The sequence below is a fragment of the Colossoma macropomum genome, unplaced genomic scaffold (assembly GCF_904425465.1).
Source record: "Colossoma macropomum unplaced genomic scaffold, Colossoma_macropomum, whole genome shotgun sequence".
In the NCBI taxonomy this organism is placed as follows: Eukaryota; Metazoa; Chordata; class Actinopteri; order Characiformes; family Serrasalmidae; genus Colossoma; species Colossoma macropomum.
Genome location: NW_023494799.1, coordinates 24,640,916 through 24,668,417, shown reverse-complemented (window position 1 = coordinate 24,668,417; position 27,502 = coordinate 24,640,916). Strand labels below are relative to the sequence as shown.

Sequence of the window (27,502 nt, the reverse complement as noted above, 5' to 3'; positions counted from 1 at the left end):
TTGCACACACACATTTTACCAGGAACACCTACCATACGGGTGCACTTTCTTTGTTTTGTACCCATTTCTTCTCCCCAGTTAAGTAAAAACTATGGACATTTGTTTTCTTAAGATGTGTCCCAATTCAGGGGCTGCATTTGAAGGCTGATTGCATCACAGCGGAGCGACTAGGCTGTCCCATTTCAAAGGCTCCTTCATATGCGGCCGAGAAATTTAACTGTACACCAGCAAAGTGGAGCATTAAGACGGGTTTCCAGTGATGGTCACTTTCCACTGATGGACAGGGGACAGCGGACCGATCAATTTTGCAGCAGCAGACTGGCTACAAAGTGCACCTATATGGTAACTGGACCTGAGAATTGGACATTTTTCCTTTCCTTCCTTCCTTCCTTCCTTTTGTTTTTTTCGAAATTTCCTTTCTTCTTCAGCTTTCCTTTGTTTCTTTCATTTTCTTTTCTTTGTCTCCCTTCCTTTCTTTATCTTGTCCTTCCATCCTCACTTTTTTCCTTGCTTTCTTACCCTTCCCTCCTTCCTTCCTTCTTTCTTTCTTTTTTTTCCTTCAAACCTTCCCCCATTTCTTTCTTTCCTCCCTCCTTCTTTACTTCCTTCCTTCCTTGTTGCCTTCCTCCTTTTTCTTGCTTTCTTTCCTTTCTTTGTTAATTCATTCCTTCCTTACTTCGTTCCTTCTTTCTTTGATTTCTTCCTCCTTTTTCTTGCTTCCTCCATTTTTTCTTTCTTAGTTTTCCTTCCTTTCTCTTTCTTTCTTTCTTTCTTTATTTGTCCTCCTTCCTTGTTTCCTTCCTCCTTTTTCTTCCTTCCTTGATTTTTTCCTCCTTTTTCTTGCTTCCTCCATTATTTCTTTCTTAGTTTTTCTTTCTTAGCTTTTCTCTCTTTCTTTCTTTCTCCTCCTTCCTTGTTTCCTTCCTCCTTTTTCTTGCTTTCTTTCATTTCCTTTTTCTTCTTTTTTCTCTACTTCTTCCTTTCTTCCCCTCCTTCCTTACATTCTTATCCTTTTTTCCTTTTGTTCCTTTCTTTGCCGTTTCATTACACTTGAATTCTGCAACTCATTCCTTAGAAAAATTATGATATTTTCTTGCCTTGCACTGTATTCCCTTCAGGAAATGCAAATCTAGCTTCATGAATGCAGTGCTGATGTCAGTCAATATAATGGAGTGTGTGTGTATAAACTGCCCATATGTGAGGGCAGAGAGTGTATGTGTCAAGTGTGTATCCATGTTTGCATTCTGAGGCCTCCAACTTCAGGTCAGTGAGTAAAATCCTTCATTCCGAAGCTTCTATGTATGTGTATTACCTGAAACTAAGGCCTACTCATATACACGTTCCATACATCTGAGTCCTTTACCTATACCTGCGTGTGTGTGTGTGTGTGTGTGTGTATTCCCTCAAGTCATCCTCAGCCACACAGTGCTGTGATTCTGCTCATGGGGCGCACACACACGCACCCACACCCACACACAGCTACCTTCTTTTCCTCATGCTGGTCTCTAAGCGGCCCAGTTCCTCGTAGCTCTGGTAGAACAGCTCCAGCTCGCGGCCTCCCCAGCCCCTCCAGACAGCCAGGCACCAGGCCATGTTTTCGTTACGAAAGCCGCACACAACAGTGTCCTTTGCAACCAGCGCAGCTTCGACCAGGGTGCTGAGAAGTGGGAGGGAGAGAGAAAGTGGGGGGGGGGTGGTGAGGGAGAGAGACGTAGAGATGTGCGTAAATGAGCGTTTTTCTTGAAAAAGCTTGAAATAAACTGTGTAGACTCTTCCTAGAAATACAAGCAGCTCTTTTCTGGGAACTTGCTGAAAAGCATAGATGCCCAAAACCTGCTCTTGGAGACTTTCTCTCCTGCAGAGCTAGCTCTAAACTTTAATTGAACACACCTGATCTGGCTAATCAAAGCCTTTTGGTATTAGATCCAGGTGTGCGAGATTAGGGCTTCTGCTGAACTTTGCGGGAGAGGAGATTTCTAGCTTGGGTGCCCCTATTACAAAGCACGGTGAGGGCAGCCTGCTGAAAAGTGCTGCTCATTTGATTAATGACTGTTTATATTCGGCTTCGACAGCGAGGCGGGCTAAACTGAGGCTTCTCAGGATGGACCAAATGGTCACTTGACCAAAGAAAGCAGTTACAAAGCACTAGATAACACTCACAATATAATCCATTTACCCAGCTAAGCTTTAAGATGAAATTAGGGATATCAGGATTACTCAAATAAACTCAGATATACAAAAAAAACTAAATTTACCTTCTTCATAAAGTGGCACTGACTAGTTGGCAATTTGCATGATGCTAATGCATATTTCTCCTGATTCTACCACTTGTACTGTAAGAAGCTGAGCCTATTAAATGCATTAGATGATGTCTTATTAAAAGCTTATTTGTTTCACTCTTTTCAAACAAAGTATTTTGGAATCTTTGAAAGGCTATGCAAGGTTGGTTACTGTATAGTTAAAGAGGAATTTCAGCCTAAAATGAGAGTTTAAAGAAATTTGTCGTGTTATAAAGTGTTCTGTAGTGCAGCATTAATCCACCTGGAGCAAAAACTAATTACATGTGTCAAACAGTAATTTCTAAAGCTATAAAGGAGTGGAATTCCCTGTTGGTCTCACTGCTTAAAATTGAGGGTAAAATAATGTTTAAAAACTGATAAATAGACACTATATAACAAATTTAAAGATGTTAGGTAGAAACGTCACTGACACTTGGAACAACACTATGGTGGAGTTTCACAGTGGGCAGGGATGCAGATACTTAACAGAACAGAGTTGGCTAAGGTCTTTGTGAGAGATATCAAATGACCTTTTCTTTCAGTGTAATTTTTACATTTTCAGTCATCTTTCTACTGTTATTTTATCAGTTTTAAACTGTTTGGTTTTTTTATGCGTTTTGTTTTCTCTCTGTTTCTTTTTGTTTTTATTATTTTTTTTACTCAGGAAGAATAGCGGCTATCACAATAGCAGCTAAGTGATCCTAAAAATAAACAAACAGACAAACTTCAATGGTTTCACAGACTTCACAATTTTATATAGTTTTCATATTTTCGTTCTCCAGTGTTGTCTTACTACAGTACTACAGGTCCTTCAAAGGTTCTTTAGTAAAGAAAATGTTCTATATAGAACCATAAACACTCAAAGAACCCTCTGCATGATTAAAGGGTTCTTTGCCTGGTGAAATCATTCTTCAGACTGATGGAAAATGTGTTGTATATGGTTCTACACAGAACCTTTTTGAAAATGGTTCTATATAACACCAAAAAGGGCTCTTCTATTGTTACAGACTTGACATTGTAACAATAGCAGAACCCTTTTTGGTGCTATATAGAACCATCTACAACACTCTACATGGTGAAATTGTTCTTCAGAATGATGAACAATGTGTTGTATGTGGTTCTATTTAGAACTTTTTTGAAAATGGTTCTATAAAGCACCAAAAAGGGTTCTGCTATTGTTACGATATTACGCTTGTTTCAATAACCCTTTTTGGTGCTATATTGAACCATTTTTTAAAAAGGTTCTACATACAGACCCATATGACACATTCTCCATCAATCTGAAGAACACTTTCACCATGTAAAGAACCCTTGAAGAATCATCTTTGGTGTCAACCAATCTTGACTGATATCCTGATCTAAAGGTGGATAACTACAACCAAGCTAAAGTAACTCTCACCTCAGTCATTGATCAAAACTGTCAAAGAAAACAGTGATTCTATCTTTATTCAGCACAAAACGGACAGCAGCTTTTTCTTGTTTACCCTGCACCAAACGCCCTCCCCGGAATCACTGTACTTTTTCAAAAGTTCCTCCCACCTTCAAGACACATCAGAAAGGGCTTTTCCTAGACCAGGGGTCAGCAACATGCGGCCCTTTCACTGCCCTGTTTTATTGTCCTCCACAGCAGAATTAGATTTTTAGGTAAAAATAAAATAATCCTCCTTTGCAGCCAAATGAAGCTCTGCTGATCGTTCAACACAGTTTTAACAATAAATGGTCTTAAATGCTGGAGTTAATGTAGCTTATAACTGCTAATTCAACGGCTTTTAACCCTGAAGGTTGGCGAGCAGAGTGCTGGTCACCATAGCAACGCAGACAACAGTCTCGCCTGGCTAGCAGCTAACAAAAAGGCAAAGAGAAAGATTTAAGATGAATACTGATAATTTGGAGATGAATGGACTTATTCGTGTTTATAATCACTCCAGCTGGTTTCCTGATACATTTAATCTGCAACGAGAAACTGTCAAACACTGAAAAGTTGAAGTCAGCTTCTCATTAACCAGCATCTTGTTAAAATTTTCCCGTTCCACCTTAAATGGTGTAGCAGTTGCATTCTCACCATTTAAGGTGGAATGGGAAAATCTGAACAAGAAGCTGGTGAATGACAAGCTGAATTCAGCCTCATTTTACAAGAAACTTCTACTTTTGTGGAAAATTTTCCTGCAGGAGATGCAAGAAAAGCAGCTGAGCCACAGCTTAAAGCAGAGCAAAGTAAGTCTGTGTTTTTATTTATATTTTTTTATTGCATATTTTCAGCCAAGATGGTAAAAGTTACTTCAATGAAATCAACATTAAATGTTGCGGCTCCCAAGGTGGTTTAATTTTTGTTGAAAGGACAAAATAGCTCTTCTTAACATTTGGGAAAATCGCACTTCTAGATACTGCAGCACTGCTGTAGGAGGCAAACAGACCTATTTGCAACAGATGTAGCGTATGGTTATGTTTGGACCTCCGATTACTCAATGAATTATCAGCATAATCGCTAGACTGTGATTACTAATATTATCAGAAGTACAGTACAGTATAGTACAACTATGACACACAGAGTTTTAAAAAATTAATAATTTATTTATAAATACACTCTTTATTTAGTGATGGGAATGTTTCTATTTGGAACCACAAGTTCTATATATTGAATCATGTCATACTTAAATGGTTCTTTGCCTGGTGAAGTGGTTCTTCAGATTCATGGAGAATGCATTGTATTATGTTCCATCTACAACCTTTTTGAAAAGGGTTCTATACAGAACAATATACAACACATTCTCCATCAATTTAAAGAACTGTTTAAGCATGAAATGGTTCTACATGGAAATGGTTCTAAATAGAACCTTTGCCTTTACTAAAGAACCATTGTTTTAAGAGGGTACCCTAACGAAGTAAAAATTTATCGAGTTATAGATTCGTCTCCTTGTGGTGAACTTGTTCTGTGAAACAATATTGAAAGAAATCGACTGTAATACAACACACGCCCTTGCTTTGTGATATTTGATTCGGCTCTATTTTGGCACGTCGGTTACCCTCTATATGAAATGGGCACGTGTGTACGCAAACTCGGATCTCTGAAGGACATTTCTGGTGATGATGTGCTCCAAGACCTTTGCTGAACCTCATCAATCAAATCTTCTGCCAGCAGCAGTTGGTTGATATGGGCTATTCAATGAGCCGTGTGATGCGGAAAAATACTAGGGGAACCCGAAACACTGAAAAGATAGATATCTAAAAGTCTCAACAGACAGGCTACTTCCACAGTGACATCCTGCACAGCAGAAGATTCAGTAACATCAAAATCTCACATAAGTCTTCATGGCCCAGTGGTAAAGACAATAGTATATCCTCTTAAGGCCTCGGTACACTGTTTGTGGTAACCAAACAACCGCAGATGTCGTTCGGAAGCTTTGTTTGCAGTGTCGTGCACATGACAGCTGGGCGAACGCCACAGACAACCACATACTAAGTGACAAAGACTGTAAATGGTCCAAAAGCGAAACTGTAAATGAGCTTCTAAGCTTGATAAAGTGCTTTCCGCTTGTATTTCAATCAAATGTATTCCATGTTCACTGACTGAGTGATTGGTTCACTTATTTGACAATAACTATGTTTTTGATATTAGTCTAAGAACTCTAGTCCAATGCTGTGTTTACATGTTGGCACTGAAAAACTGTCGTTCCACAAATCACAGCAGAATTGGCAATGGTACACAGCCAACGGCAGCATCAGGTCATGTAAACGTTGCCATGGTGATAACATTGCTAGCATTGGCCACTATGTTATCCAAAAAGTCTTCTGAAAAACATCAACATCATTTCATTTCACTGTTGTTTCGACTGTAAAACTTCATTTTGTGACAGAAGGTTATCGGACCACTTATCGCCGAGGTAAATAGAAAGTTGCCAATGGCATTAGCAGAACTTTCCGTCACTCCTCTTTCAAAAACAATGAAATATCTATGTCGTCCACCTACTGCCAAAATGTAAACGCTGCATAAGATACGATCATGTAAACAGCATGGTTTGACTGTCATAGTCAGATTAAGGTCTTGGTCAAGCTTGTGGTCCAAGTGGTCCAGGCCAATATTTGCAGGACTGTTAGAGACAGCTGAATGTTGAATGAGACCCATTGTTACTACAAACAGATCCTGCTGAGAACCAGGAACTAATTCATCAGGGACTCACTCTTATTATTCCTCAGTAGTGACAAATTTAAAGGATGCTTCTTTGGCAGTGCTTCACTAAACTGACGCAGTGTGACAGCTGCCAAGTGTTCTTTCAACATTTAATCTGGTGGAAAAGTGTAAACTGTGCCCTCCATAAATCATTTTGTAGCATCTATGCTTATTGTCTGCTTACTCACCAAGCAGCTACTGCCAATGAGCCTGTAGCTTGGTTTATTCATAAGGTTAGGCCATGGATGTAAAAGAATTCACCCATATAGGTAGATATGGAACACAAATTTCCTTTGTCTAGCACCTTCGAGGGGGTTTGGAGTGATAGCCCTATAGATTACCAAAGAGGTTCTTCATTAGCATGACAAGCTAGGGGTTGCATAGACTCGTCAAATAGTAAATCCACTAACTAACACTGTGGGCAGCAGATAATTGGTTAAAGATAGTGCCTGAAATGCCACAATAGTAAATGTGGCAGTAAACAGGCTGGAGGAGTGGAGAGTGGAAGAGTGGAAGCTGTTATCGCTGCAAAGGGGGATCAAGACCATATTAATGCCTATGTATTTAGAATGGGATGTCATAAAAGCTCCTGTAGGTGTAATGTGTAGGTGTCCCAATACTTTTGTCCATATAGTTTACATAAAAATACACTGAAATACAGACCTTTATGGCAGACTGGGCAGGTTTAGAGAACCACAGTCTCTGATAGGAAACTGACCTGCAATTCGACCAATCACAGAACGTTTAAGTGTGACATGCCCATAACAAAAACAAACTGCTACAGATAAACTGGAGTAGCAGTTAGCAAACCTACCACCTATGGTTTCAAACAAAAATCAAACGGTATAGCAAGAATGTTTTCTGGTTCAGCGACTATATCTTGCTCTATAGAGATGCAACTGCTTGCTACTAGCATTTAGCTTGATAAACAATCGTTTCAGACTAATAAAGCCAGTTCATGGAGGCACGGACAGCCAGATCCAGTTTAAATTCTCTGTGAGAGGTGATATTCTGAGAGTTGGGGTGATTTTAGCGTGCAGTTCACTGCGAGTTCCTGAGGCGGAAACTTTTCTACACATCTCACACCTCATATCTCAGCAGCCCCTATTAGCAAACTACTAACAAAATACTTTTCACTCACATCTAGAACACTCATGGGATATTATGCTATATGCTGTACTGTGTTGTGGCATAAAACGCTGCCATTGCTCCTGCCAATTTGTCCTATTAACGATAACACTGTCGACATACGTGATCAAAGAAATTAGCCATGAAATTCAGTATTAACTCTGGACGACCTTGCAGCATCGCCTCTTCAAAGAGGGCCTGGAAAACTCATTAATAAAACATAGTGAGTTGTTCCTTTAACGCAGGAGTGGGCAGGAGTTTCTTGAATCAGCACCTTTCATATGTAAGGTTATCCAGCTGTCATTCTCATTCAGACCAAATATAAGGTGCACCCTGAATGTCAGAAAACAGCCCATCAGCATAGCAAGGGCAGTCACGGACAATCAATGCATGCCAATTTGTGAGAAGTAAACTGTGTGCAACTGGCTTCTGTTACTTCAGAAGGTTTTCTGCCACAGCAGCGGTGATATTGACAATCTAATACAGGCTACTTATCTCACATCCAAGAGACAAATGAGCTCTATTTGCTGCCTTAAAAGTTGTGTGGCCCATGACTTCGCATATCATATCAAACACTACTCTGTATGACTTTAACCTACACCTTCAATGCTGGGGGACAGACTTGGCAGCTGTATCTAAATAAACAGCACAGAAGTATGTAAAAAGTGTAAAGAAAGGATGATGAAAAACCTGCCTTTGTTCTTTGTTAATGCAGCTGACAAGCTATGGCTTAGCACAGATTAGCTGGCTAGTGCCTATTCAAAGTAAACTAATGGGGAAAGGAATGAAGCCAGGCTTCTAAAAATGAAAAAAACTCAGATCCTAAACCGCAAATTTCATCCCAGGAGTGGCAAAGAAAAAGTCCTCAGTGTGGTAAAGCTTAGTAAAAGCTACAGGAGCAGCCTAAACAATACACTAGTCAGGTGCTAGCATGGTGACCAGCCTGAGAACACAGTACACTTCATTTAAAGCCAAGATTTAAACACAGTGGCATTTAAAGAAAGCAATTGCTGTGCCAAAATAAGCAGCAAAGGATACACTTCACCTAAAATGGGGAACAAGTGCATTAATTTGAAGAAAAAAGTTAGAGCAGTGTAAAGAAAGTTGCTCCAAAAAGGAACAGGCCTTGAAAGTCTCAGTGAAAAAAGACTGCTCTGCACTTACTGCATCTACTCCATACTCCAAGTCAGACTCCATATGACACTCTGTGAATTTGACAATTGGAGGTAAGCTCAGCTGGAAAACTCAGTGGAAAACCAAAAACGGTGGGAGATCCATGGTAGAAAGCTTGTCTACAGTTTGCACCTGAGCAGACTCCATTAGGTCCCAGCTGTCATGAGCTCAGCAGTGAGTTCCATCTACTTCCATCTAGTGAGTTCTAAGCTAGTTTCAAGGCTGGGTGGAGGAGAGTCTGTCCAAGTCGCTGAGGGGAAGAAGGCAGGTGAATCCCACCTCATAGAATCTGACCACCTATGGTCAAATTACACATTTTGTTGAAGTGAAATGAAGTTAACACCACTTCTAAATGGAAAAAAGTATGACATATTTCTGCAAATGTGAATGCACAATTATTATTTATTCCCTATATTTAACATACTGGAAAAAAAAAACATACATTTCTGTGTGATTTGGGGTGCACTTTGACCAGGGGTGCCCAAACTTTTGCAAACAACTGTAGATTTGCTAGATAACTGCCTTGCATTTAAAAAGCGAAAGACTTTTGCTCCTGTGTAGGCACCTTCAATAGAAGTCTAGAATTATTACTGTCATTCTGACATATTTAGATGCAATTATGCAGCTACTTTATGTAACTGATGTAATGATATAATTAATTACATCAATGGTGAAGCCACTTGCACGAGGTGGAGGGCCTCGATAGTGGGCTCTGCTGATGCAATGCAAACATCTACATACACAAATTCAAATTCAAAACTACATAAAAAAATTTGCCTAACCTCCAAACAAGCTAGCGAAGCTATTTTCAGTTATACTGTCTTGTATATGCAAAGCTAGACAGGCCTTATTTATTAGTGCCTAATTAACAGGCATCGTAAAGAGGAATTCCATCAATTTTCAGTGGCTGAAATATTAACAAAGTCATTCAGAGCAGTTTGATGTGAAATAATTCATTTTCAGAGAAACGTACAGACTCTAGTCTCTTTACAGTGGTGGTGATAGGAACCAGGGGTCACGATGTCTACAACACAGATATAGCCATTTTATTTACTACCCAAAACCACCAGCAAACCTACACATCTCTTGAGTTTTTATATGTCATGTTGATGATGGTAAAATAGTGGTCAATCTTAAAAAACATATGTTCTTTGGGGATTTATTTACCTTAGAACACCCTTCATATACTCCTTCACCATGAATGGGATAAAATAAATGGATTAAAATACGTTTTAGACCAAAATGTTATCACAAAACTACCATGAAACAATCTCTCAGACATCAGTGTGAGTATTCATAATGATTTCACATAATAACTTGGTAGGTTTCTCTAGAATGGAGCATTTCACATCAAACCACTGTGAATGACTTTGTTGACACGTTAACCATTTAACTGTACAGAAATTTTGGAAAATTGGTGGAGTTCCCCTTTAAGTGATGGAAAGTGGTGATTGCAATTTTGCAATGGGGATGTCTTTTTTTTGGACCAGGGTGATGGCATCCCCTCGCATCACCCCCCAGCTGAAGCTTTGGTTGCTATGCCTACCATTCTGCTGCCTCTCATTTTGTTTTTAGTGTGTGTTCACCTGAGCTGTCCTCATCCTCCCTCTCATGTTCTTTCCTCTCTCTCACCCTCTTATTTTGATGGTCACTTTACTTTTGGTCATTGCAGTCTGTAGCCTTACTGGCTGACCTGAACAAAAAAAACGTGAAAAAAACGTAAAAGTGAACTACGCTTGTTGTTTTTTTCTTCTTGGAGCAGCTCTGATTTGTGCTCAACTTGAGGCCTCGATACTGCTCTGAAAACACTGTAACCTGTTCTGTTCTGTCATTTACATCACTGTAGCTACATTACCTCCAACCAGAATCCTGTTAGATGTTTTAGAATATTGTGTCAGAATATATTAGATGGTTTAGAATAAAATATTATATACTATTATGTACTTACAGTGGTGCTTGAAAGTTTGTGAACCCTTTAGAATTTTCTATACTTTTGCATAAATTTGACCTAAAACTTTATGAGATTTTCCTCAATAAATAAATGGCCAATCTAATATTTTTGTCTCATTTTTTTTATTTGGTTCTCTTTATCTACTATTAGGACGTGTGAAAATCTGACGAGGTTTTAGGTCAAATTTATGCAGAAATATAGAAAATTCTAAAGGGTTCACAAACTTTCAAGCACCACTGTATTTATTTTTGGTTATGTCAGCGGGCCCCCTGAAGAGCAACCGAAAAAATCCCCGAAGTCCAACACCCTACACCCCCATCCCACCCCCCAGCACTCACTAACCCAGCCCCCGCCCTCAGCTGGCTCCACCACTGAATTACACACTAATTTATTGTCGCTATTGGAACTAAACACTGTATCTCCAATTATTTCCATTTTTCATTTTTTTATTATTTGAAACGCCAGCTGTCCTTTACATTATGTCAAAATTTCATGATGAATGGACTAAAATTACTTAGAAAGAAATCTCATTTCATAAACTTACATTAAAAGTTACGAAGGTTTTTTCCTTTTCCTGTTAAATTAACTTTTTGGAGATCTGAGATTTTGTTCCAAAAGCAACTTCGTGTAATGAATTACATTTACATTCAATTTACATCCTGGTTCAAGTCTACACTTCCAGCTTTTGCTGAATCTGTTTCAAACACTTGGCCAAAAGGTGAATTATATGTTTTATGACTGAATGACTGTAATAAAACATAACTGTATGCATAACTTTGCAGCAAATTCAAATCATAATAAAATATATCCTCTTCTACTTATCAACACCAATGTGGTACCAATTGAAAATCTGGCCTCCACGCTTTTCAGAGAATTTCTCCGCTTGTTTCATTGAGCTACAAATAGTGGAGCGATAACTCATTTGAAATGACATCAGGCTTTTTGTTATTGTCGGGAATAATTGTTACTTCTGAGTTCGCAGCGCTGGGTGTGAGCTGAGCCAGCTGCTGTGCGGAAAGAATCAAAGCTAAAGAGCACTACATGATGGGCTTAGGAAAGAATCTGCATTTGTAAAAATGTGTAAGCTGTGTAAAGATGCCAAAGCTTATAAGAGGCTGTTAAAGTCTTAAAGGACCAGTGAAAGTGTTACTAAGGCCTGTATGTGTTGAGACTCGGCTCTATAAGACTCCATAAGAGTCGGCTCAGCACTTTCACTGAGGGTGTGGGCTCATTTAGTCCCACTTACTGCAGCACATAAAAACTCCTCATCTTTCACAGATGCTGTAGACGTTCGTCTGTCTGACCCACATGTGCATGTGGACGTATGTGAACAAGGTTTATGAAGATGACCATAATGTGTGGTCTCTCTCTCTCTCTCTCTCTCTCTCCTCTCTTATTCTTTTTCTCTCCTTTTCTCTCGTTTTATCTCTCTACTCCCTCTCTCTCATTCTTTTTCTCTCTCCCTCATTCTATTTCTCTCTCTCTTACCTCTTATTCTCTTTTTTTCTCTCCTTCTCTCTCGTTTTATCTCTCTAATCCCTCTCTCTTATTCTCTTTCTCTCCCTCGTTCTATTTCTCTCTCTTACCTCGTATTCCCTTCTCTCTCTCATTCTATTTTTCTCTCTTCTGTCTCTCTCACTCTTTTTCTCTCTCCTCCCTCTCATTCTTTTTCTCTCCTTCTCCCTCCTCTCCCATTTTCCTTTTTCTCTCTCCTCCCTCTCAATCTTTTTCTCTCTCCTCTCTTGCTCTTTTTCTGTTCTTCCTCTCTCATTCTCCTTCGCTCTCATTTTTTCTTTCCTCCCTTTCTCCTTTTCTCTCTCCCCATTCTCTTGCTCTTTTCCCTCTCCTCCTCTCTCTTATTCTTTCTTCTCTCCTTACTCTCTTTCCTTTCTCTTACTCTCCCTCAACCTTCTCTCTACCACTCTCCTTCCCTCTCTCACTCTTCTACCTCTCTCCTACCTCTCTCTCACTCTTTTTTCTGTCCTCTTTCTCCCTCTCCACTCTCTATCTATTCCTTTCTTTCTTCTTCTCCCTCTCTCTTTCTCTCTCACCAGCTGCTGGAGCTTTATAGATATAATTACAAGAGTGCTGTGAGCCTTTAAGCACATGATGAATGATCTCTGTGTGCTTTATTGAAGCTGAATCGGCAAATTAATATCTACATTCTCTCTCTCTCTCTCTCTCTCTCTCTCTCTCTCTCTCTCTCTCTCTCTCTCGTCTAGGGGCTTAGGGGTATATAGAGAGGTTTCACAGATCTGGCATATTAAACCCTGATGAGGGAAGGCTATTCCACACAGCGAGGCATGGCCCTGATAGAGCTGGTTAAAAGCCTCACGTCTGGCAGTGTTTACAGTCTTTGGACAGTTTCCTTGGCATTTTATGAAATGATACTATGCTCTGTATTTGCGTAACTGCCCTCTATTCATGCACAGCCTCCTGGATGTTTTTGTGGCTTAAAAATAAAAAAAAAGTTAGAGGTAAATTCACTGTTGATCTATATAATAAACTACAAACATCCAAAGCTGTAACTCAGATAAAAGCTCAGTTGTGAAACAAGAAGAAAACCCAAGGCAAATTCACAGTTACATGAGTTTGGTGGGTTTTTTCTCAGAGGGGCAGTAATAAAATTAAAATGTAAATGTACATAATACATGATACTGGTAATATTTTGACAAAGTCATACTGATTAAATAGGAACATCAAGCAGAGCTGCACAATATGGACAAAATACCATATTGCGATTATATTGCTGAATAAACAGACAGGTGGAAAAATGTAAGGAAAATGTGAACAAAATTTAAGAAAAAACCTAAATAAATAAGTGCAGAAACAAGTGCAGATGCCGTCCGTGTAAATGAGCTCTGCTCTGATTGGCTGACTGTATTTTGCTTCAATCAAAAAGCAGTTTGGGCTGGAAGAATCCTTATAACATCAGCGTGAATGGGCAGAGATGCAAAGCTGTTGGCTGAACAGGTGGATGTATGTAAATGAGATGACTTTCATGACCACAAAAACAGCACACTGAGTGTGTTTACATGCACTCAGTAATCGAATCATAATCAGATTTCTGCAGTTATCTGATTAGTCAAATGGTCATGTAAACAGCATACTCTGATTTCTTAGATCAGAGTAAGGTCAAGAAATCTGATTAAGAAATAAAGAGGCTGGGTTTTTGCTCAGTAATCAGATTTCTCAGTGCATGTAAACTCTTACTCTGATTTCTTTGGGATTTCTCAGTCTGTGCATGTGTGAAAACAGATGGCGGTACCAGAAATAAGCGAGCAGCGTTGCCACGAGATGGCCGCAAAATACTTTTGGAGTGACGCTGAAACCAACTACATGCATGACGAAATGAAGGATTTAAATATTCTGTATGTTCATATTTTCAGGCAACGGGTGATTTTTTAAAAAAAGCGTTTTACATTACATTTACGTCACATCTTCTTCTGTGAGTTTATTGGCTGGTTGCAAAGCAGAAATCCAACTACTGCTTGACTCGTAGAGCCGAGCAGTTTTCCCATGATCTGATTACTTGTGCATGTGAACATGTTGATTGGATTACTGACAAAATCAGATTTTCTGCAGTTATTGGATTACTAAGTGCATGTAAATGCACTCATTGAAAATGGGCTGGTTTTGTGGCTTAGTTTATGTATGTGAACTGTACAGTAACTCTATAAGCCTCATTCACCCACCGTTCTTAAGATGAAATTTCTTCTTAAAACCCACTTACGCAGTTTTTTACGAAATTTTACGACATTCACCAATGTTTTCTTATTTGGGATTTGTTCTTAAGTAAGAATGGAATCTACACACACTCAAGAGCACAAAGGTGTGAACAGTTCTGAGGTTTAAGAACATGTCATGAATCTGACGCAGACTTTTTCTTAGGACCTTTCTCAAAGAAACATTTAAGAAAAAACTTAAGAAGACATTGATAAATGAAGCCCAATGTTTATATACTAGAAGAATATTCAGGTTTCCTGATATGCCACCTGTCTGTATTAAACATATATTGCTAACCCTTTAATGAGACATAAAAGACTGGCCTGCTTTATTCCGTTTGCTGGATGATACCTTATTTGTATCAATCACAGTCACAGACGTGAGAACCGGCCAGGATGCTCACAGCACACAAAACAGTGTGTGTTTAAGGGGTTATTTGCACAGTGCAAGCCTTGAAGATATAACAACAAGCGATGTATTGTATAGCTGTAACATTGAGGGAGGCAGAGGGATAAACATTTGGGGAAGATTATGAGATTAAGTGTTAGTGTGTGGGATGGGTTGAACACTCACCCATACTGTTGAACTCCTGGAACGGTCAGCACAGCGATCACTCGACCTCTTAGCAGCCCTGACTGCTCCTGTACCTCAATCACCATTATATCCCCTCCACGCCTGCAATAAACAATACAGTTATGTCACTAAAACATCAGTAATTACTTTCTGATCACAGCATAATCACATATAGAGCTATAAAGCTGTCTTTAGAGACTGAGACTATTGAGAATATTACAACATATGCTAGTTGTATTCTAGAATATACTGACTACAGACAACAATTTCATAAAGGAGAACATTAGAAGTGTTATCTTTTTATCTGCTTTCTTTTTAATGAAGCAACATTTCCTTAACCGTTCCCACTGAAGTGTTTTACGCAACCAGTGAAAAGCTCTCAGCAGCAGATTTCAGCCCCAAAACAATACTTTCTGGTAATCCATGGAAATAACTATTTAGATGAATGGAGTTCATTGTCCAGGGATTCACAAATGTTGCTAACAATACAAAGGAAATTTCCTCACCCACATAACCAGGGGAGTCTGAGAATACTGGGAATAACCCATTTCCAGAGCATATTTAAAATAAAAAAAATTCTCTATTCTATTTCAGGCAGCCGAGGCTGAAGAGACACCTGTTTAACCTGATTACTTTAAAACCCTGAGGATTACAGAAGAAGGTTAACCTCGAGAAGCTGCAATTATCACCAACAATAACAAAAGCATGTTTTTACATGTTCATGTAGATTTATATTCATTATTACTCACTCTTAGCTCTTTAAAAGTAGACTGTAAAAATGTTTGTGTTTTAACTCAAAAAAGTTACTAACTGGTGCCCTAAAATTGAACTGAACTTCAAAGAGTAAGTTAATAGAATGTAAGAAAGATGAATATTCTGTTAACTTCTAATTAGGACTTTAAGCAACCAGGTTTCAACCAGAGAATCATTTTTAATAATATATAAAAATCCAGGCACAAGTGTTTCTTAATTTATAACCAAAAAGTAAAAGAGGAGATATTTAGTAAATTAATTAATTAAATAGTTAATAAATAAAATCTCCTATTTAAGCTAAAACAGGGAATAATTTTTTACAGTGTATAGAAATTCAGCCAAACGTGTTTATTAACTTATAACTAATACAAAAATGAGTTGTAAGTAGAAGAGGAGATATTTAATTAACTAAATAATTAATAAATAAAATAACTCCTTCCTAAGCTAAAACAGGGAATTGTTTTTTATAATGTATGAAATTCATAAAGAAGTGTTTCTTAACTTATTACTAATACAAAATTCAGTTTGTGACTGTAACCCCATTTCTAAAAAAGTTGAGACACTGTGCAGAATGTAAATAAAAATAGAATGCAATAATCTGCAAATCATGCAAACCACATTTTTAAAGGAAAATACTACAAAGACAACATATCAAATGTTGAAACTGAGAAATGTTATTGTTTTCTTTTAAAATATATGCCCATTTTGAATTTGATCCCAACAACACATTCCAAAAAATGGGGACATGTTTACCATTGTGTTTCATCACCACGTCTTTTAACAACACTGTAAGCATTTGGGAAACTGAGGAGGACCAACTGCTGTAGATTGAAAGTGAAATGCTCTTCTGTTCTTGTTTGATATGGGATTTCAGCTGCTCATCAGTTCAGGGTCTCCTTTGTCATATTTTTCATTTCATAATGTGCAAAATGTTCTCAGTGAGTGACAGATCTGGACTGCAGGCAGGTCAGTTTAGCACCCAGACCCTTTTAATACTGAGCAATGCTGCTGTAATACATGCAGAATGTGCTTTGACATTGTCTTGCTGAAATAATCAAGGTCTTCCCTGAAAAAGACGTTGTCTGGATGGCAGCATATGTTGCCAAAACGTATATATCGTTCAGCATTATTGGTGCCTTCACAGATGTGCATGTCACCCATGCCATGTGCACTAATGCCCCCCTATACCATCACAAATACTGAGTGGCCTTTAGCCCAGAGGACACAGTGTCCATGATTTCCAAAAAGAATTTCAAATGTTCATTTGTCGGACCACAGGACACTTTTCCACTTCCCCTCAGTCCATTTTAAATGAGCTCAGGCCCAGAGAAGGTGGCAGCATTTCTGAATCCTGTTTATATATGGTTTCTTCTTTACGTTTAAGAGTTTTAATTAACATTTGTGGATGCAGCGCGGAACTGTTTTCACAGACAGTGGTTTTCAGAAGTGTTTCTGAGCCCATGCAGTGATTTCCACTACAGAATCATGTCATTTTTAATGCAGTTCCACCTGAGGGCCCAAAGATCACGGCCAGCAAATACTGGTTTTTGGTAAAGTCCCTTGCATACAGAGATTTCTCCAGATTCTCTGAATCTTTCAATGTTATTATGTACCGTAGATGGTGAAAAGCAAAAGTTCTTTGCCATTTTATATTAAGAAACGTTATTCTTGAATTGTTGCACTACTTGCCCACACAGTCTTTCACAGAGTGGTGAACCCCTCCCCATCTTTACTTCTGAAAGCCTTTTTGAGATGCTTTTTTTACCCAGTCATGTTACTGACCTGTTGCCAATTAACCACCAGGTGTTTTTTTCAGCATTACACAATTTTACCAGCGTTTTGTTGCCCCCGTCCCAACTTTTTTGGAATGTGTTGTTGGCATCAAATTCACAATAGGCATATATTTTTCAAATTTGATTTGTTGTCTTTACACTATTTTCAGTGAAATATAGGGTTTAAATGATTTGCACATCATTGCATTTTGTTTTCATTTGCATTTTGCAAAGCGTCCCACCATTTTTGGAAATGGGGTTGCAGAAGAGGAGATATTTAATTTTTTCATTATTTTCCAAAAAGAAAACCCGTCCACTTTTACCACATTTTATCACTGACGAAAAAAAAAAAACAGAAAAACTGAAAGTGTAGATTCAAACTTTAAATCCAATGTAAATATAATTATTAATAACTATGTAATTAAATAACTACATAATGACAATTATAACTAGTTCTCTAAGAGTTAAAGACTCATGCTAGCAGATGCAACAGTTACATGCAGCTGAGTTAAAGCCTTATAACAAAATACCAGAAATGTGATATAATCTGTGGCATCAGGTAATAAAAATCTGCAAAAAATTATATCTGGCTTTAGGAAAACATTATGAAAATAGGCAAAATATAAATGACTATTCTGAGACTGTTGTGAGATTCTTATTTGATTACTCAATTTCTTTTAAGATGTTTTTAATTATTTTAAGTGATAATATTAAGGGAAAAAATTCCTGCAGTGGCAGACAATTTAGCTTCTTTTAAGAAATAATACCATTACCTTGAAAAAGTAGATTCCACTAGGCATTATTACTTAAAGGGACAATCTGGACAAAATAAAAGTTTAACCATGTTTACATCTGATGTAAACATGCTTACTCTCACCCTACAGCAGTGTCGCCAAGTCTCTAGAGTGAGAATTTTCAGTTTAAAAACAACAAAAACCTCCTTGTGATGATGTACCCTGAGGGTGAGAGGATCTTTTGAAATACAACAAGTGCTTTAGGGTGGATTGACGAGGGTGAGCTGTTTGAAATGCAGAAGAAAACCGGAAAGCATACATTACTGCTAGAAATATGAATATCACATCTGCATTTATTGGCCTCTATATCAGAGCATTTCTTTATTGCCATGTGGGAAGTACCCAGTGGTTGTATAATATGTTATGCAATGCATCCTGGGTATTGAATTGTAAGAATATTGATGAACGAGAACATGAACGTTACTTAAAGTTGTGAATTCTGTCAACTGATGACATGGAGGGATGTAATGCTGCACTACAGGATGCTGTATAACATGACAAATAGCACATTAAACTCTAGTTTAAGGTCAAAATTCACCTTTAAGTAAAAAAAGAACATCTGGAAATAGGTTGAATGATATATCGGGACATTATTATATACTGAACCACTGATAGGACAGGCTCACTGAGCACCAGCTGGACATTATATTTCTTTACTCTTATTACTACACACGGACACTCTGTTTATACATCCATACATATTGCACACTGCACTGCCACTTTGTTTATATGTCAATAATATTACATATTGTACCACCACTTTGTTTATATGTCCATACATATTGCACTGCCACTTGCTTATGCACGAATGTATATTGCACATCTGTTAACATATGCTATTGTTTAACACATCACTTGGATTTAATTGGAGTCAGCACTTTGCAAGTCCTTTGTGACAAGGAGAGATATCCACATTACAGTGCATATCACTCCGTTCATTCACTAGATAGGACATGCACCACTACATCGTGACCTCCATAATATTGATGCGATTTTACTTACTTATCTTGGTATTGTACGTTGTATTTTTATGGTTGTTTTAGTATTTGATTTTGTATCTTTACTTCTTTTATTTATGCATCTGTAAATAGCGTACGGCAATACTTTTGCTCATGTTTTTGCTCCACTTACGATAATCTCACATAAACAATTCAGATATATTGCCTACTTTCAAAATCTTTTCATGTAGACATAATTTTTTGCAGTTCACATTTAGTGTGAGGTGGTATCAGAGATGTTAGCGGTACCTTGGGACCCATATTGTGCCGCTGACTGGCACCACATTAAGGGCCTGGAGGTAGGGTAGAGTGCAGCTCTGGGGAGCTGGCTCTGCGCTCGCTGGAGGCGAAGGCTCAGATGAAACCTGCTCATCCTGAGCCCGATCTGCATCCTCACAGTCTGTGGAGAAGGGCATGCTGCTGGAGCTGGCCAGGGAGCTGAGGGCACCTAAGCTGGAAGCATCGATGTGGCTCAGGGCCAGCTGGTCCAGCTGCTCCGAGCTGAAGCCTGAGGAGCTGATAGAGCAATAGTCCAGAGAGTCCTGCTGCCTGAGGATCTGAGTGCCAGCTTCCTTGCTGTGGATGACGGTTACTGTTACAGCTTCGGGATCAGGTGGGGCTGGTTCCTCTTCCTCTGGAGGAACATCAGCACCCAAACCGCCTCCTATAACAACCCTGGATGGAATCTGGATGGGGAAAACGTCCCGTAGCGGGTGCACGTCACCGCAGTTGTAGCTGGCACAAAGCTGGTAGGTGGCAGCATGGTACATCAGCAAGGTGTTGGTGTGATCATCCAGGCACCAGACAGCCTCGTCTCCATGGAAACTAGAGCTGGACGCCATGGAGATCACACAGGAGGGCGGGAGATAAGGATCCAGGCGGCGAATGGGCTGCAAGGAATGGCTGTCTATCACAAGCACACCTGGGCCGTTAGTGTACCACACTTCAGAGCCGGTCCGCACGGGCACAATGCTGCGGATGGGATACGGCCTCTGCCGGGGGTCCGAGTCCTCCAACCCGAACAGGGACTTGTTCAGCGTGTGCGAGCAGACGTAGGCCTCTCCTTCCACCGGCATGTCGTCTACCAGAGTGTACACAGCCACCAGGCCGTCTGCCATGCCAGCAAAAACTTTCGGAAGTGTCTGTGGAGACAGAAAGGGATTTAGGATCTCACAACTGAGAGACACAAGGTGATATTTACTTGCTTTCCAACAAATAAAATCTGGATTGAGCTGAATAGCTTCTGAGCACTGATTTTTCTAATTTTTTTCATAATGCAATGGTTGAGATGTAAACAAATCTAGCAAAAAATGAACAGGGTACTCTCCTCATCACAAAGGACTTGCTGAATCCAAGTAAAGTAAACAAATGAAAAACAAATGAAACTCACAGATACGTTTCGGCACACAGGCCTTTCTCAGAGTTCTGAGGAAGGCCTGTGTGCTGAACTGTATCTGTGCTTAATCTGTGAGTTCAACAAATACTTTGGCAATTATACGAGTGCTTACTGAACTTTTTCATTTGAGATGTAAACAAAGTAATTCAAAGTAGTTTGATGTGAAAAGCAAGAACATCCTGCATGCACCTCTCTGTATCGTGAAACAATACCTCAGTCATCCGGCAGCATATTCATAAACATTTCATGCAATAACTTTGTTATGACTTATGTATTGGAATGAACAGATAATGTGTAATGCTCAATGGTTAATTGGCAACAGGTCAGTAACATGATTGGGTATAAAATGAGCATCCCAGAGAGGCTGAGTCTTTCAGAGGTAAAGATGAGGAAGGATTCACCACTCTGTGGAAGACTATACGATCAAATAGTGCAACAATTCAAGAATAACGTTTCTCAACATAAAATAGCAAAGAACTTTTGCTTTTCATCATCTACGGTACATAACAACATTAAAAGATTCAGAGAATCTGGAGAATTCTCTGTATGCAAGGGACAAGGACAAAAAACAGTATTTGCTGGCTGTGATGTTTGGGCTCTCAGGCAGCACCGCATTAAAAACAGACACAAATCACTGCATGGGCTCAGAAACATTTTTTTGGAAATGGGGTTATATACAAAACCATAAAATATAATGTGCAATATCAAAATAAGTAAGTAAAATCCCCTAAAAATTATGCAGGTGACAATGCAGTGGTGCATGTCACGTCCAGTGAATGAACTGATTGACTAAGCACTGTAAACGATAACATATGTTAACAGTTGTATATGCAAGAGTGTGTAAACAAGTGGCAGTGCAATATGTAATATGTATAGATGTATAAGTAAAGTGGCAGCGCATAGTAAAGAGTAGAGATATATAATGTCCAGTTGGTGCTCAGTGAGCCTGTCCTATCAGTAGCTCGGTATAAGATAGTGTCCCAGCACAGTGACGAGGTGTTGTACAGTGTGATCGCTGTTGGTAAAAACAATCTCCTATACTGTTCCTTACTACAGCGGAGCCGAACGAATACAGACAATAAAAACAGTACATCAAGCATTTTATTAATGATTTCTACTTTCTCAAAAAGAAAATAGCCTGCAAAAGTTGAAAATAGCCTGCAAACGAATGCACAGTATTTTAACTAATTATAGCAGTATTTCAAAATGTATGCAGATGAATCATCACCTTCAAATCAATACATTTTACACCTGCACTGGTAACTGGTAGCCCTCTGTTTTGTGCGTTCTTGTCTAGGGGTAGGGTATCCTGATTTTTATTGAGATAGAGGAGTAGGGCAAAGTGTTAGGGCTACTTGGCCCTCCAAACGGACGTTTTTCAGAGACAAACTCCAAGCAGAGTGTTATAAGAAAAAAAGAATAACCGGCAAGATGGCTGCGCAAGCGACCAAAGAAACACACAAATGTGAGAACTGTCTCTGTTAAAAATTACAATGACCATCGTATTATCTTAATTTAATGTCGTTTCAATGTATTATGGTCCTTTTCTTCATAACAAGCGTATAAAAAATCGCTAATAGTATTGCTAATGTCTCAGTAGCTAGCTATCTAAATTTCCCATTCCGCAATGGTGCAGCAGTTACATTTTAGCGCCTCAGGAGTCAGACCTGCCATTTAAGGTGGAACGGGAAATTTGAATGTGAAGCTGGTGAGCAGCTGACTTCAGTTTCATATCACTAAAGAATTAAGAGTGGGTGATGATAAATAAGTGTCACATCCCCCTCTGTGAAGGCATGTGATGCCCTAAATGTAACTAAAGCCCAGCAGTGAGATTGCTGAACTTTACCCTCCTCTGCTATCACTGCAGACTGGCAGGGTCGCCAACAGAGCACCACTAGTTGCCTGTTAATGAAGTAATGTTATTTTTTATTTGAGGGTCCCATTTCATAGGTGAAGATTTTAATCACTACCCCTTATAACTCAGTTTCAAGGGGCAAGGAGACCCTCGAAAACAAGGAGTGGGGTAAAAATAAGAAATGGGACTGGGCCAAGGTTTCAATATTGGTACCTGAACGGAAAAAGTGGTCTCTGACAGCCAGACTGCCCTCACCAAACGAGTGTTTTCCTCATCGTCTCGAGTGTGGGAGTCATTCTCTAAATGCTACAAGAGCAGGATCCATTCTCTTCCTTCCTAAAACCGCCCTGAAACCACAAAGTGTTTGCCATTGACCCCGACTGCATCAAAGCTGCGGGCGGAGGCCACATCAAAGTGTGCAGGGGGAGTCTAAGTGTGTGTTTGGAGAGGGATGAAGAGAGCTGTCATTGTTGTAGGAAGCGAGGGCCATCTGCCTCCACGAGCTGAAGTGCTAACACCTGGACTCAGGGCACTTCAAAGAGGAGGAGGGTGCGGAGGGGAAAAAGGTGGGAAAACTGCTCTGTTGGGCATCGTAAAGGCTCTCCTTCCCACAGCGTCTGAGTGAGGCGTGGGATGAGGTGAAGTTGGCTGGTGGCTAATTCTCACAGAAGGTGAGGAGTTTTAGTGGCTGCCGTAAAGCTAACGGCAGCACAGGTGATGTTTATGTAAACAGTATTAATATGTATATAAATATTGAGCCTTCACGCAAGCAGACGCTGTGCCACCTGGATTAAAAGTACTACAATAATAACTGGCCAGAATCAAATGTATTTGATTTTGTAGGCACTTTAGCGATAGTTCGGCCAAAAATCAACTTTGCACACTTCCTCCTTACCCTAAACGTAGACAGTCAGCCGAAACATGTTCAGTGTCTGAAGCTGGAGCTTTGTTTGTTTCCCACTGGAGCTATGATGCTAATGTAGACAATAAGTAATGGAAGATTATAGCATTGTGCAAACCGCATGAATCATCACACACTTGCGTCAAACTGTGTCGAGTCGTTCAGTAATCTCAAATAGACTTGGTTATGTGGTTTCTGACACTGTATGACATAATAATAATATAATGATAATAATTTGTATATTTATGTAGCACTTTTCATGCTGGTGGCAGCTCAAAGTGCTTTACAGACAGGTAATAAAGCTTAACAGCTATACAAGATATTAGAAGTGTTGATTTAGAATCATATAAGAAAATGACAGATCAAATTAAAAGATAAATGTCACAAGCCAGAGTTTTAATTAAACGCTGAGTTAAAGAGATGCATTTTTAGATGCTGCTTAAAAGTGAGCACTGAGCCTGACTGACTAATAAAAGGTGAACTGAGCTTCACAGTTTGGAAGCAGAATAACTGAACGAGTCCATGTTTTCTGTATTTTACAGAAGGTGTTTGCAGAAAGTCAGTATCTGCAGATCTAAGATCACATACAGGAACATAAACAGACAGACACTTAGTGATGTGGGCAGAGCTTTAAGGTCACTTAGAGCCTTGACAACTAGTAGCAGAACTTTAAAATGTATCCTGCCTGAGTGATACGATCTCTCTGTGTTGTTTTTGTTAGGGTTTGTGCTGCTGCATTTCTCAGGAAGTCCAGTAAGAAGATCATTACAGTGATCAACTCTGCTTGGAACAAATGCATGAACAAGTTTCTCGCATTGCTCTGAAAGAGAAAAAGCTGCACTATGTTTACATGAGCCATAAAACAGAGCTCAGAGTCTATTTTCTCTATTAGTTTTTAACTGTTATCTATTAGTTTGTAGCTGCATTAGCTGTGTAGCTCCAGTAAAACTAAAGAAGCAAACTTCACCAAACATGCCGTAGTTGATTAACTCCATTTGGGGTAAGGGGCAAATGATATTATGAATTTTTTTGCTGAATCATCACTTTCATGACTTAAAGAGATACTGGATACAGGAATGTGCTGACTTTATATATATATATATAAATATCCTCAGCTTATGGACTATTTTGAACTAGATTAATACACATGATGACCCTCTTCAACCCAGTCTTTAGGCATTAAAGTAAGATTTAAAACCTCTAATAGACATTTTTTGGATTTTTATATTTAAAAAAAAATCTATTTTAAGACATTCTAACACTGTCTAAGGGTCTGTGGGAACTCTGCATAAGTGTATGGGATGCTGCTCTATCATAATAAATATGGAAGTCAATCCCAACAGAACCCTCCCCCTCGTCCATTTCTAACTTTGTGACAGGAAACCAAGCTGAATGGTCTGAGAGTGAGCAGTGAACAGGCTTTGATACTGACCTCTGTTCTGGCTGGCAGCAGCGTGAGGCAGGTGACCACAGCCGGACAAGAGAGCAGTTTCTGCGGGTGGCTCAGGGGACACATCTCTTTCAGGCTGTAGATAAAGATCTCCTGCTCCTGAGAACAGCCACGAGAAAATCAACATTTATCACTGTATCAAGATCAAGATAGTTATCTCCATTCATTCTGCCGGCTCCTCTGCGGAGCGCCAGGCCGGCCACATGTCCAAGCCGAGTAAAGAGAAGAAAAGGACTGCCAACTAAAGAACAGAAACCCACGTGGCCTTGAAATCCAATCGTCTACTGAGAAGCCTGCATGATGGCACAGAGGCTAAAAAAAATCAATTCAAAATTTAAACAACAAAATAAACCTGAACCTTATCTAAACAGAACATAAAATCCTTTTGTTGTTTTCTAATAACAGTTAAATCCCATGGAATATGAAAAAATGGGTTTAATATTTGTGTGGAAACTCAAACCACGTCTCAGCCTGCACTGCTTAGCGGCGTTTCCATGGCAACATCCTGAAGTATACTAGCATACTGGGATTTGGCGAAGGGAAGATCACAGGGACTACATTTTCCAGATGCCCACCTCAGTGGCAGTCCACAGGGTGTTGTCCATCTTGAGCTGGCAGGTGAGTTGTGTTCCTGGGCATGGCATTCGCTTCACCTCCACCTGGCCTTTGGCTACATTTACCACCGTGTAGTTCCTACCACACACAAACACACACAAACACACTGTCATTCTTAGACTGCTTCGCAAGCTTCAGTTCACAGAAATGACTTTACTGGAATGTTTACTTTTTTTAAATGATATTATTTACTTTATAGATATTTTCTCTTTGCCAGATGTTATATTTTATTTTCCTTTTTTAATTTTAGTTCAAATAAATGCAACTCTTATTTTGTTAAATGAAATTAAAAATAAAATTCAATTAAATTATTTTCCTCTTTTTAATGGATGTAAATGTTTGTTACTGGCAGGCTTTCTTTTTATTTATTATGGAATTTTTATTCCAGATGTGAAACAATGTTTAATCCTTTTTTTTTATTTTATTTTTTTTTATTTTATTTTTCTTTTCTCAATTTAACAAATTTGTGTGACTCGGATGCTGACAGGCTTTCTATATTTATTTACTTATTTACTTGATTGCTATTGCAGTTAAAAAGCAAATACAATTTACATAATAAAAGTCTAAAATAAAACCTAAGGAGCTACATTGTACGATTCACAACACGTTGCATTCTGTGTTTTTTGGGAAAAAAAAAAAAAAGCTTCGGTGGTGCTAATAAGCTCGAATGTGAGGGAGAAAGTGCCAGGAGTTGATTTATGACTTGCTTCCTGTTTGAGCATTTATCGTAGATTATAGTGTTATGAGCAAGTGTGGTTATTTGTTTCTACAGTGAAGGAAAGGCAAATACATTTTGATGATTTATGCAATTCATTAATTCATTTATGAAATCTTGATTCATGACTTTAGCTCTGAAGTCATTATTAGGCTACTGTGGGCAGATCTCTGTGTGTGGGGCAATTCTCTAAATGATTCACTCCATCACTACCCTAAACTCTGTTGTTCATTACTGTGTTGCTGAAATTTTAAATCCAATTACTTTATAAAAGGTGCACTGTCTTGGCAGTGATAGACCAGTTTTGTTTTCCCAAGTTCACATAATCTAATTAGCACTGTCAAAACATTAAACTCTCCTCCAACGGTCTTAATGTGTTCACTTCTGTCAGTTATATAAAGAAGACTGTTATCTTTATTTACTGCCATTTTCACCTGCATTTCCAGTATTCTATGACCAAAAACAGGTACATGTCCAGGAATGTCTGGCTGTATATTAAGGCCTGTCAGATATGAATACATTTTCAATGATACTGATTAGGGCTGCACGATATTGACATAAGATGTAATGCTCGATAAAGCTGTTGGATATCAAGATGACGATATGAGAAGCGATAAATTAATATAAAAATAATGAGTCTCTGGTTGGATGTGACACAAGTGCAGATTTTTTTTTGGGATGTGTAAACAGAAATCTAACTAACCTCTCTTTAAACCCCTCAACAGCTTTTTCTATAATTTCTATATATTTTTATTTTTTTAAATAGGCACACAAGAACAAATGCATATTCTTGTTTCATTTTATTTTTTATTTGGTTATTAAATATTGTGGTGTCAGAAATGCCGGGTTGTATTAAGTTTAAATATAACATTCTTGTTTTTGGTTGAGTGTAGTTAGGCACCATGTTCTTAGTTGGTCTGGAACTCTTATTTTGAAGGACTCTGGGGGACGTGAGGTAGCGAGCTTCAGTAAGCCCAGTTGGCTAGCAGAAAAACAGTAGAGCCTGAGCTATTTTGTGTGCTGTGTGTTTTCCACTTTGCTGCACTCTGCATTCTGTCATTGCCACTATTATTATGTGTTTATTGCGATAACAATAAAAATATGATTTATCATGCAGCTCTAATACTGACACTGATTTTTAAGGACCTAAAAATTCTAATAATTGCGAGTTTGACATGGTGGAGCTTCACATGTCTCAGAGGAAGCACATGCTAGCCTTCACCCTCCTAGTTTAGTAGCATCATGTGACAGAGTG

The 27,502-nt window shown here is 38.9% G+C and overlaps 1 protein-coding gene across 1 annotated transcript in view; it reads right to left on the bottom strand.

The window, feature by feature from the left end:
* Window positions 1–933: 933 nt before the first annotated feature.
* lrrk1 (leucine-rich repeat kinase 1) overlaps window positions 934–27,502 on the bottom strand; it is a 154,784-nt gene continuing 128,215 nt past the window's right edge. Inside the window, exons 30-34 of the mRNA XM_036586228.1 lie at window positions 25,493–25,610; window positions 24,900–25,016; window positions 19,565–20,457; window positions 14,999–15,100; window positions 934–1,657 (exon numbers count right to left, since the gene is read on the bottom strand). Coding sequence (XP_036442121.1) covers window positions 1,480–1,657; window positions 14,999–15,100; window positions 19,565–20,457; window positions 24,900–25,016; window positions 25,493–25,610 — 1,408 coding nt within the window. The 3' untranslated portion in view covers window positions 934–1,479. The remainder of the gene's footprint in view (window positions 1,658–14,998; window positions 15,101–19,564; window positions 20,458–24,899; window positions 25,017–25,492; window positions 25,611–27,502) is intronic.